General features: G+C 41.5%; 1 protein-coding gene across 1 annotated transcript in view; it reads left to right on the top strand.

Moving 5' to 3' along the window:
• LOC126475424 (teneurin-a) overlaps nucleotides 1–12,313 on the top strand; it is a 353,360-nt gene that overhangs the window by 269,699 nt on the left and 71,348 nt on the right. The window contains exons 19-20 of the mRNA XM_050103269.1: nucleotides 8,233–8,390; nucleotides 9,170–9,385. Coding sequence (XP_049959226.1) covers nucleotides 8,233–8,390; nucleotides 9,170–9,385 — 374 coding nt within the window. The remainder of the gene's footprint in view (nucleotides 1–8,232; nucleotides 8,391–9,169; nucleotides 9,386–12,313) is intronic.

Here is a 12,313-nt window from a genome sequence, read left to right as displayed (position 1 = left end):
GTGGAACCAGGGACATTGCTGTTGCAGTTGATGGGACATGGCAATGTTGAGGGCATTGTTCCTTGAGTGATGTAGTAAGTGCTACTTCTCTGGAGAATGGAAAAGTTGTTGATGTTGAATGCTTATCTAAGTACTGCCACACCTGCCATGGTAACAGGTTACAGTGGAAATATGGAGTGCGATAGAGCTCTAAAAATATTTCAGAGGTCGGTACCAATTTATAAAGTTAGATATACGAAGTATCTAGGCAATGGGGACTCTAAAGCTTTCAATAAAATTAACCGGTTCAAGGTTTATGGTGATACCTTGGTACCAAAACTGGAGTGTTGTGGACATGTGCAAAAGAGGATGGGTTCTAGAATGAGGAAGCTACAAAGAGAAACGAATGAAAAGGTGATATCCGATGGAAAATCTGTGTCTGGCCAAGGCAGATTGACAGACACTGAAATGGTCCTTCTTCAGAGTTATTATCGATTGGCCATTAGATGAACTGCACCTCTGAATGTAGTTACAGCAATTAGAAATGCCGTATGGGTCACCTACTTTCATAAATTGTCCACAGATGACCACCCTGTTCACAGACTTTGCCCTAAAGGAGCAGATTCTTGGTGTGGTTTCCGAAAAGCAAAAGAAAGTGGTCAAATATACCATCATAACTATTCTCTTCCTGAGCCTGTTATGAATGAAATAAAACCAAATTTTAGAGACCTGAGTGACCCTGTTTTGCTTTGTAAATGTCTTCATGGGGGCACTCAGAATACAAATGAAAGTTTCAACCATTGCATATGGGAAAGATTACCCAAGAATGTTTTCATACGACTAAATACATTAAAAGTTGGTGTACTAGACACAGTGATATGTTTCAATGATGGAGTGATAGGAAGGTTGGAAATCCTGAGACATTTAGGCATAAAATGTGGCTCTAATATGGAAGATCAGTTGCTTGTGTGGGACAGACAACTGGTGTATGAAGACGAATGATTCACTCTTCAAGTTACCAAAGAAGCAAGAAGTGCTGAAAGGAATGCCAAGAGGAAGCTTGAAGGTGAAGAAATGCTGAAGGATGAAGACTGTGCTTCAGGAATGTTCTGAGGCACAGTTTAATTGGACTCACATCTTCATTCGCAATTTCCCGCAAGTTGTATTTTTCAGAATTCAGGTACAAATATTTCCTAAAGTTTATAAAGCATTGCTCTATTTTTTTCTGTAACTTGCAATAGTCTGCACTTATGTAGTAGACCTAAGATTTATTGCAGAATCAACTAAATTATAGAAAAAATAACATTTTATTAGGAAAAAAATTATAAAAATTAAAATGTGAGATGTGATATTTTTTTATCCTTGTAATATACATAATAGGTCGAATTAAATAGGTGTAGTACCTCAGCCATAATGTCGTGCAAATCTGGTGAAAATTTGGTCTCCTTCAAATGTATAACATTCGATTAAATGGTACCTCAATTTGAGGAAGCATTTTGGAAAAAAAATTGCATCAGTTACTTTGTAATTTTTTAATGACTATAAGTGGGTTCAAAAATATTCAAAATACTTCTAATTTCTTTAGAAAGTATGCTGCATAACCTGATATCTACAAAAAATCTGTAAAACATGTATGTTATAAACAGTGCCTGAAAGATGCTTGAAGCTCTCTCGGGCATGCAGCCGGGTTGACTGGTCGTTGTTGAACGAATTTTCGACGGCATAACGTGCCATCATCATCAGGTTACTCCTGTTGATTGACGTCCTAGGCCGGCAGGTGGTGTGGTATATATACCTGTCGCCTCTCCCCTCCACTGACTCTGCATATGGACCGAGGGATGTGCAGGCCGCGGTGGTGGGGGGTAGCTTGCGTTGACAAGATGACTGATGGGCATCAGTACGCATGCCGCCTTCGGCGGGTGTGGTGCCCCGTTTCCGATGCTCCTGCAGAACTTTTATTGCTGGATTCCACGCTTGGCTGAGTTGAAATCCGTTGTCCTTGTTAATAAGGTTCTCGTGCAGCCGGATTTCAATTGCTTCCTTGTATACACAGTCCCAAAAGTGGGATTTGTTGTGCAGGACTTCTGTGTTCTCGTATTCCATACGATGGTTGTCTCGAGGCAATGTTCTGCGATGGCAGATTTTGTAGGCTGTTGGGGATCGGTGTGCTGTTTGTGTTCAGTATACCTTTCCTCGATGGTACGAATGGTTTGCCCCACAAATGCTTTCCCACACTCGCACGGTATGAAATAAACTCCAGATTTCCGGAATCCTAAATCGTCCTTCACTGTCCCTACAAGGGACTTGATCTTTGGCGGTGGGCAGTAGACGCATTTGATGTTATGACGTCCTAGAATCCTGCCTATTTTTCCAGATACGTTGCCCGCGTATAGTATGTAGGCTGTCGCTTTCGGTGGATCATCATCAGGTGTCAGCTGTGGTGTGGTCTTCTGCTTGAAGGCGCATCAAATTTGGCAGTCACTATAGCCGTTCTTCTGGAACACATCCTTGAGGTGATCTAGTTCCAGTTTTAAGCTTTCTTCATCGGAGATCACCCGGGCTCTGTGAAACAATGTATTTAGTACTCCTTCTCTTTGTGATGGGTGATGACAGCTGGAGGCGTGAAGGTACAGATCCGTGTGGGTTGTCTTCCGGTAGACGCTGTGTCCTAGTGTTCCATCAGGCTTTTTCCATACCAGAACATCCAAGAATGGTAGCTGCCCATTTTTCTCCACCTCCATGGTGAACTGATAGAGTTCAGATGTTGTAAGAACAGTTGGAGCATCTCTTCCCCATGAGGCCAAATGACGAAAGTGTCGTCAATATATCTGTAGAAGACTGTTGGTTTTAGTGGTCGCCGAAACACAACATCTCCAGATGGGAAAGGGCCACGCTGCGGTCTCTGCATGATGATCCAGAAATTGTCGTCCTCCCAGCGGATAAGGGGAACATAACTGTCCTACTAACGGTGACAGAATACAAAGAGAAAATCGACAAGATCTTGGACGACCCTGCTTACAGGAAGATGATGACTGATCCAACCAGTCAGATACAGCGCAAGATGATTGAACTTCTTCGAAGTACCTTTACAGAAGAGACAGCGAAGAAACTTCAACTGTGTGCTGCTGCACCACCAAGACTCTATGGACTTCCAAAGGTACACAAGGTGGGCACTCCTCTGAGACCGATAGTGAGCACTATAGGAGCGCCAACATACCAGCTTGCCAAACACTTGACCTCAGTATTGAGTCCATTGGTTGGCAAATGTGAACACCACATCAAAAACTCGGCTCAGTTTGTGGAACGTATGGGGAAACTCAAGTTGGCCAGCTCAGATTTTATGGTCAGTTTCGATGTTGTATTACTTTTCACGAGAGTTCCACTCAAGGATTTGCTGGATCTTATTAAGAAGAAATTTTGGCCCACATTCACGAAAATATTTAACTTTGTGCTCACATCAACATATTTTCCTTTTGACGGACATTACTATGAACAGACAGACGGCGTACCTATGGGTAGCCTTCTGTCACCTGTGGTGGCCGACATGTACATGGAAGAATTTGAGGTGAAAGCGTTAGAATCAGCACCACTAAAACCAACAGTCTTCTACAGATATGTTGACGACACTTTTGCCATTGGCCTCATGGGGAAGAGATGCTCCAACTGTTCTTACAACATCTGAACTCTATCCACCCCCAAATTCAGTTCACCATGGAGGTGGAGAAAAACAGGCAGCTACCATTCTTGGATGTTCTGGTACGGAAAAAGCCTGATAGAACACTAGGACACAGCATCTACCGGAAGACAACCCACACGGATCTGTACCTTCACGCCTCCAGCTGTCATCACCCATCACAAAGAGAAGGAGTACTAAATACATTGGTTCACAGAGCCCGGGTGATCTCCGATGAAGAAAGCTTAAAACTGGAACTAGATCACCTCAAGGATGTGTTCCAGAAGAACGGCTATAGTGACCACCAAATTCGACGCGCCTTCAAGCAGAAGACCACACCACAGCCGACACCTGATGATGATCCACCGAAAGCGGGCAACGTATCTGGAAAAATAGGCAGGATTCTAGGACGCCATAACATCAAATGCGTCTACCGCCCACTGCCAAAGATCAAGTCCCTTGTAGGGACAGTGAAGGACGATTTAGGATTCCGGAAATCTGGAGTTTATTTCATACTGTGCGAGTGTGGGAAGGCATATGTGGGTCAAACCATTCGCACTATCGAGGAAAGGTGTACTGAACACAAACGGCACACCGATCTCCAACAGCCTACAAAATCTGCCATCGTAGAACATTGCCTTGAGACAAATCATTGTATGGAATATGAGAACACAGAAGTCCTACACAACACATCCCACTTTTGGGACTGTGTATACAAGGAAGCAATTGAAATCCGGCTGTATGAGAACCTTATTAACAAGGACAATGGATTTCAACTCAGCCAAGCATGGAATCCAGCAATAAAAGTTCTGCAGGAGCATCGGAAACGGAGCACCACACCCGCCGAAGGCGGCATGTGTACTGACGCCCGTAAGTCATCTCGTCAGCACAAGCTACCCTCACCACCGCGGCCTGCACATCCCTCGGTCCACATGCAGAGTCAGTGGAGGGGAGAGGCAACAGGTATATATACCACACCACCCGCCGGCCTAGGACGTTAGTCAACAGGAGTAACCTGATGATGATGGCACGTTACACTGTCAAAAATTCATTCAACAACGACCAGTCAACCCGGCTGCATGCCCGAGAGACCTTCAAGCATCTCATTCACAGGGAAAATCTACGAACACAGTGCCTGAAAGAAATAGGTGTTGATTTTTACATAATATTGAGCCAGAAAAGTATCGTGTATCCTTAACGTCATTGACTGTAGATCAGTTTTGAACTTTATTCCAAAAATTAACCCAATTATATGTTACGTTGTGTTACTTGAAACTTGGTTCAAAGGACCAACATTCATTGTTGATCGAGATTAGAAGAAGACATGTTTGACAGCACTGTTAAAATCAGCTATTAACACGATTATCGTGGTTCAAACTCAAATGTAGATTTGCAGATACACACTAGTTGTTGGTGAAGGGTTCATGTAGCAAAGTTCAAGGAAAATGAGTAGAAGTGTGCCCTTCAAACTTTTCGACAGCCAAAAAATAATTATTGCTGTAAATCGTCCTTAGCAAACCAGTAACCAAAATGTTTGTGTTACAGAAGCATACACATTGGATGCTGTTGGTTTCTTTCAGTTGGCTTCAGAAGATGTGCTCTCAATTGTAGTTGTTCATAGTACTTTTTTCCAACAAAACTTCAGTTTAAATTGTTTATTATGAATTCTAATAATTGTATTGTTCTTTCACTTTCATGAAATGTGTAAGGAGCTCATTGGAACTCACTGTAGTCCTCAGTATAAATGTCAGGATAGTTGGATGCCTGTAAATTGAATGAAAGGAAATAACATAATTCTTAGCATTTGAGGCTGTTGCAGACTGAATTCTGCCCATCAGAATTGCCCAGGGCATTAGGAAAAAACAGCAAGTGGTGTATTCTGATGGTACATATTCAAAACATAGAGTTTTCTAAATTTTCTTTATAATCAATCACATAGAGAAGATATTGTTTGACACTAACTTTCACTTCCACAGCATCATTTCTCATTGTGTTTTCAGCTGTTTGCTGAGCATGAAGCAAACATAAATATTAAAGATCATTGGCTTTGGATTCAGGTTGCTTACTATTGGCCTTCGATTCAGGTGGCTTTCTGTGTGAATGTAAGTTTCAATAGGTCACAGATTTTAAAGCCTTTAATATTCAACACAAAAAGGAAATATGGAAGTGTCCGATCCCACCCGTCTGCTTTGACCCATGACATCACAAATATGGCAGAAACGACGATAAACCAAGATTCCAATATGGAGCATATAAAGTCATTACGTACACATTATGACGACGAAAATACATTGAAAAACAAAAACACGCACATTCCACAAAAAGCCTAATGACACTAACGAGACAAGTGCGGGAAATAGTGGGTTTTTGGGTGGGGACAAACTGAATATAAACAAATTTAGACATCCGCCCCCATACGAAACCACGCAAAATGATGAAAAAAACTGACATCACAAAACTCCCCAAATACCACTAAACACAATATCATCTGGAATCGGACACTTCCCTTGACCTATATAGCTCAACACCAGCTCCCGATCCCATAAATTGGGATAGAACACTTCCCTTGACCTATATAGCTCAACAGCAGCTCCCGATCTCATAAATTGGTATTGAACACTTCCCTTGACCTATATAGCTCAACAGCAGCTCCCGATCTCATAAATTAGGACCTAACACTTCCCTTGACCTATATAGCTCAAAAAAAATCTCCCAATGCCAATACCAACATTCATAGCCACACATTGGGATCGAACATTTCCCTTGACCCGTTATCCTTACGACATCTCCACGTACAGCCGTCCCGGAACTTTAAGTAAGCCTCATTTCTTCACGACATACTGAACACTTCACGACTTCATCCAAAACTCCGAATAGTTGAAGAAATTTTATTAGAGACAACGCACTGTCCCCCATCATAGCCGACAACCGAAAACTGTTGACCCTGTCAGTCATATCCATACCTACCAATGACATAAAAAAAAGCAATTTACCAAAATTCACACATGACGCCACACTCGCAAACTAAACCAAAAACATCACCTAACACACCACCAGCAAGCACCACCGATAGCATCAAAACGACACCTACAATCACTCCACTCTCACAAACTAAATTCCACGCCGTCATGACGTCACACACCACAACAGCCTTACATCGTGGGTCAAAGCCGATGGGTGGGATCGGACGCTTCGGTTGACCCCACAAAAGAAACAGTGTGAAGATTGGTTTGATGTGTCACTCAATGCTACTATATTGCATGCGAGCCTCTTCGTCTCCAAATAATTGCTGCAACTTTCATCCTTTTGAATATGCTTACTGTATTCTTGGTCTCCGTCTAAAATTTTTGCCTCTCACACTTCCCTCAAATACTAAATTGGTGATCCCCTGATGTAGCAATTCTGTTCAGTAACTCCTCACTAGTTACCTCACTTCCTGTCTAATCTTTAGCATACTTCTGTAGCACAACATTTCAAAAGATTTATTCTCTCCTTATGTAAACTGTTCAGTGTCCATCTTTCACTTCCATAGATCACTAGACTCCATGCAAATACTTTCAGAGAAGACTCTGTAACACTTAAATCTATGTTCGATGTAAGCAAATTGCTCTTCTCCAAAAATGCTGTTTTTGCTATTGCCAGTCCACATGTTGTACCCTGTCTACTTCGGCCATCATCAGTTATTTCGTTGCCCAGATAACAAAACTCCTCTACTGTTTTAAGTATCTCATGTCCTAATCTAATTCCCTTAGCAGCACCTTATTTAATTCAGCTACATTCCATTATCCTTGTTTTGCTTTTTTTGATATTCATCTTATATCCTGAGTTATCAAGCTTTTGGTAAGTGAACATGTCATTGCTAATTGACCTTCATGTTTGATATTATCAGCATGCATGCAGTTGCAGCAAAAGTTTATGCGTTGTAGCAAAAGTTTATGCACATAATGGGTATTCGGTAGTTAAATTATTCTCCTCCAGAGAACACCGACTTCTATCTAGAATTTAATATAAATTGTGTACTTTCTGCTACTAAAGCCTAGAGAGCATTTTTGTAAGATATCTTCAAACATTACTTGTTGCAGCCATACTTCATACTTTGTACAATTAATTTTCACTGGAAAATTCCAAATTCCCATTTCTGACTCTGCCACAAAATGTCTTTAAATTTTCCCACATTAATTATGACGTATCTCCCGAAAATTCTTTTGGGAGCAACTAATGTTTTCACTGATTACTTACATCACCAATAATTTTCTTAACCTAACTACACAAATAGAAAAATTACTTCAGCTTTACTTAGAAGTTTTTCATAACAACTTCTTTATTGTTTACTTCTTTTCTACTGGTATTTGTGCAAAATTAAATCCATTCTTTTGTAGTGTTACTATGTTGTGAACTGACAATTGAAGTGGACTTGATTAGATCAGCAAAACTTTATATGTTAATGTTGATACAATGCAAGTTTTTTATTTCATTTTTTGTACTAAAATAAAATCAATTGCTGTTTATAATTAGTCCTTAGTGAGCTGTTTAGTATTAAATGCAAAATACTGTAATTATTATTAATTTTGTGTTTATAGGTCTTGCTATAGCTGCTGATAAGACAATGTACATTGCTGATGGAACAAACATAAGAGCTGTGGATCCAAAAGGAATCATTCACACCCTTGTTGGGCATCATGGTCATCATAATCATTGGACTCCTGTTCCTTGTCATGGAGCAATCCCTGCACAACAGGTAAACATCATTGTAATGCATAATTAAAGTTTAAAAAATTCATACTAAAACAAACAGCATCACAGCAAACTGTTTAAAAATACCAGGGAAAGTTGTCCTCATTTTACGGTTCCATAACACCTACAAACATTCCTCATTCTTTTGCTTAGAGAAATAATTTTATCAAAGGAAAACATTCAGTGATGCTAATTGTAAGCTGTAAAAGTATGTACAAAAGAAAGAATCACAAAATGAACAGAATAATGTAATTAATTTTAATATTTCTGAAAATATAAGAAATTTCTTCTTTTCTTTCATTCTTTCCTATTTCCAATGGTTTTCCTACATTTATCCTTTTACTTTTTCTGTTTAGCATGTGTGGCATCTACATTGTCCAAAAATACTTGTGTTTCATCTTACTACACAGACTGCCATAACTTTGGATGATGGTTATTTTCTCTTTTTTTCTGTAAAATGTATCATTTTTATAGTAGCTGCTATGGGTTGGTTGTGCTGCTATTTTTCATGAGTTTCACATACAGAATTCAAAATTTAATTCTTAAGCACATCCATATTCTGTTTTTTCTTCACGCTAATGATAGAGATGTGTGTGACAGCAGCTGCTAACTTTATAGCTTATTTACTGTTTGTTACAAAACAGTTGTTATTCTACAAATAAATTACTTGTGAAACCAATTAATTCATTTTGGATATTGATCATTTCATTGATGACGATTTTTGTTCACAGCGATTTCCTGACCTCATTACAAAATAATTCCAGCTTAATATTTGTATTCTAGGCCCAGCTGCAGTGGCCAACAGGTCTTTCGCTGAGTCCTCTTGATGGTAGTCTACATTTTATTGATGACCGTCTGGTGCTGAAACTAACAGATGATTTAAAAGTGAAAGTAGTTGCAGGTACACCATTACATTGTCATTCAAATAGAGCTGACAATCATCCAAAGGCATCGGCTGGTAGCAACACTGAAAACTCCCATCCAGAAGATACTGTTAAGGTACATCATTTATTGATGTTGTAAGCTAATTAGAGGCAGTCTACCTTTATACTGCATTTAAAATTTATTCTGGTTTTCCACGTAAAAGAAAAGAAAATTTAATGTATTACTAACATATTACTTAATTGCCTTTGCTGTTCTGGTTTTGTGGAAAGGTATGTCAAGTTATAAAGATATGAAATAGATATCTGATGTCACACACATTTGACACAAAGTCATGCCACCAGACCAAGAACATGAATTATAATGGTTGTTAATCTAACAAAAAGTTCATTGAGTGAAAATTCCTGCCCAAAAGGATGTTGGTCTGTAAGTCATCAAGGAAGTTAACCGTGTGCAGTTTTATAAGGATGTCATGACTTCGACTTCACCTGATCATTATAAAAGGGGAAGTATTAAAGGAGTACAAAATATTCTAGTCACAGATGCATAAACAGGAATTTTCAGAAATATCTGTAAATGCTGTGGGTAGTCAAAAGATTTGCCAACCAAAAATCCATAAGCCTATTGAATACAAAGAAATTTCAGTGACTGTTTTTTCTTCAGCATATTGGTATGTGTCCTTCAGTACAGTTGCATAGTTGAAGTGCAATGAAGAGCCCACCCCAGGAATACAAAAATCATCGCTTCAAAGCATTCTTAAGAACAGAAGAACTCATAAAGAATTTATCAGTAGAACTTCACAACAGTGACAAGAGCATCAACCCTAATGTTACATAAGTTTCAGTGATACTTCAACACACTATGAATTGTAAACAGAATGAAACTCCTTTGATTGAGATATCCAAGAAGCATAAATACTCATAGTTGTCTTTTCTGATGATGCAGATATTACAAACAAATCTAATGGAGTAACTTCAGCACTTCATATAGCAAATAAAATTGTCTTAAAAATTAACAACTACTTTTCTGTAAATTACAGTGAATTTAGGTAAAACTCAGTGTATCTAAGTGAGAACTGTACAAGGCCTGACCACGTCATTAGAAATAATGCATGATGACCAATCAATAAATGAAAAAAACACTCTAAATTTTTGGTGTTTATACACTCCTGGAAATTGAAAAAAGAACACATTGACACCGGTGTGTCACACCCACCATACTTGCTCCGGACACTGCGACAGGGCTGTACAAGCAATGATCACACGCACGGCACAGCGGACACACCAGGAACCGCGGTGTTGGCCATCGAATGGCGCTAGCTGCGCAGCATTTGTGCACCACCGCCGTCAGTGTCAGCCAGTTTGCTGTGGCATACGGAGCTCCATCGCAGTCTTTAACACTGGTAGCGTGCCGCGACAGCGTGGACGTGAACCGTATGTGCAGTTGACGGACTTTGAGCGAGGGCGTATAGTGGGCATGCGGGAGGCCGGGTGGACGTACCGCCGAATTGCTCAATACGTGGGGCGTGAGGTCTCCACAGTACATCGATGTTGTCGCCAGTGGTCGGCGGAAGGTGCACGTGCCCGTCGACCTGGGACCGGACCGCAGCGACGCACGGATGCACGCCAAGACCGTAGGATCCTACGCAGTGCCGTAGGGGACCGCACCGCCACTTCCCAGCAAATTAGGGACACTGTTGCTCCTGGGGTATCGGCGAGGACCATTCGCAACCGTCTCCATGAAGCTGGGCTACGGTCCCGCACACCGTTAGGCCGTCTTCCGCTCACGCCCCAACATCGTGCAGCCCGCCTCCAGTGGTGTCGCGACAGGCGTGAATGGAGGGACGAATGGAGACGTGTCGTCTTCAGCGATGAGAGTCGCTTCTGCCTTGGTGCCAATGATGGTCGTATGCGTGTTTGGCGCCGTGCAGGTGAGCGCCACAATCAGGACTGCATACGACCGAGGCACACAGGGCCAACACCCGGCATCATGGTGTGGGGAGCGATCTCCTACACTGGCCGTACACCACTGGTGATCGTCGAGGGGACACTGAATAGTGCACGGTACATCCAAACCGTCATCGAACCCATCGTTCTACCATTCCTAGACCGGCAAGGGAACTTGCTGTTCCAACAGGACAATGCACGTCCGCATGTATCCCATGCCACCCAACGTGCTCTAGAAGGTGTAAGTCAACTACCCTGGCCAGCAAGATCTCCGGATCTGTCCCCCATTGAGCATGTTTGGGACTGGATGAAGCGTCGTCTCACGCGGTCTGCACGTCCAGCACGAGCGCTGGTCCAACTGAGGCGCCAGGTGGAAATGGCATGGCAAGCCGTTCCACAGGACTACATCCAGCATCTCTATGATCGTCTCCATGGGAGAATAGCAGCCTGCATTGCTGCGAAAGGTGGATATACACTGTACTAGTGCCGACATTGTGCATGCTCTGTTGCCTGTGTCTATGTGCCTGTGGTTCTGTCAGTGTGATCATGTGATGTATCTGACCCCAGGAATGTGTCAATAAAGTTTCCCCTTCCTGGGACAATGAATTCACGGTGTTCTTATTTCAATTTCCAGGAGTGTACAATAATAGAAATGGTGTATCACCCCAATATGTTGTGCAGGTGTGTTGCTATCATGATTGTTCCTGCACAGGCTGGAAGTGCACCCTTGACTTTTTTTGCAAAAACACACAGTCACCATGAGTACAACCTACAGGTAGAATGCTACACACAAAGAACTACAGCATTTCAGTTGAAGGTAAGCACCAGTAGGGATATGATACAGATGACCGTGGAACAGTAAAGTAAGCATCCATCGTACTATGAAGGACAGTCATGACGAACGATCAGGTTCACATCATCACGATGCATGCAGAAAAATTTTAAGCCAGGAAAGTTGCTTGATGTGTACACTGGAGTCAAAGTGATGTGGTATGAACATGGAATTACTTCCAATCGACAGGTAGTGTCGAGGACTTCCACCACACAAGCTGTTCACTTTTGACAGGATGACTGATATCTATGACCTTTTTGGCAAAGG

Source organism: Schistocerca serialis, chromosome 4, assembly GCF_023864345.2.
Source record: "Schistocerca serialis cubense isolate TAMUIC-IGC-003099 chromosome 4, iqSchSeri2.2, whole genome shotgun sequence".
Classification (NCBI taxonomy): Eukaryota; Metazoa; Arthropoda; class Insecta; order Orthoptera; family Acrididae; genus Schistocerca; species Schistocerca serialis.
Note: the sequence above shows the minus strand (reverse complement) of the source record. Positions and strands in the feature narration are given on the sequence as shown.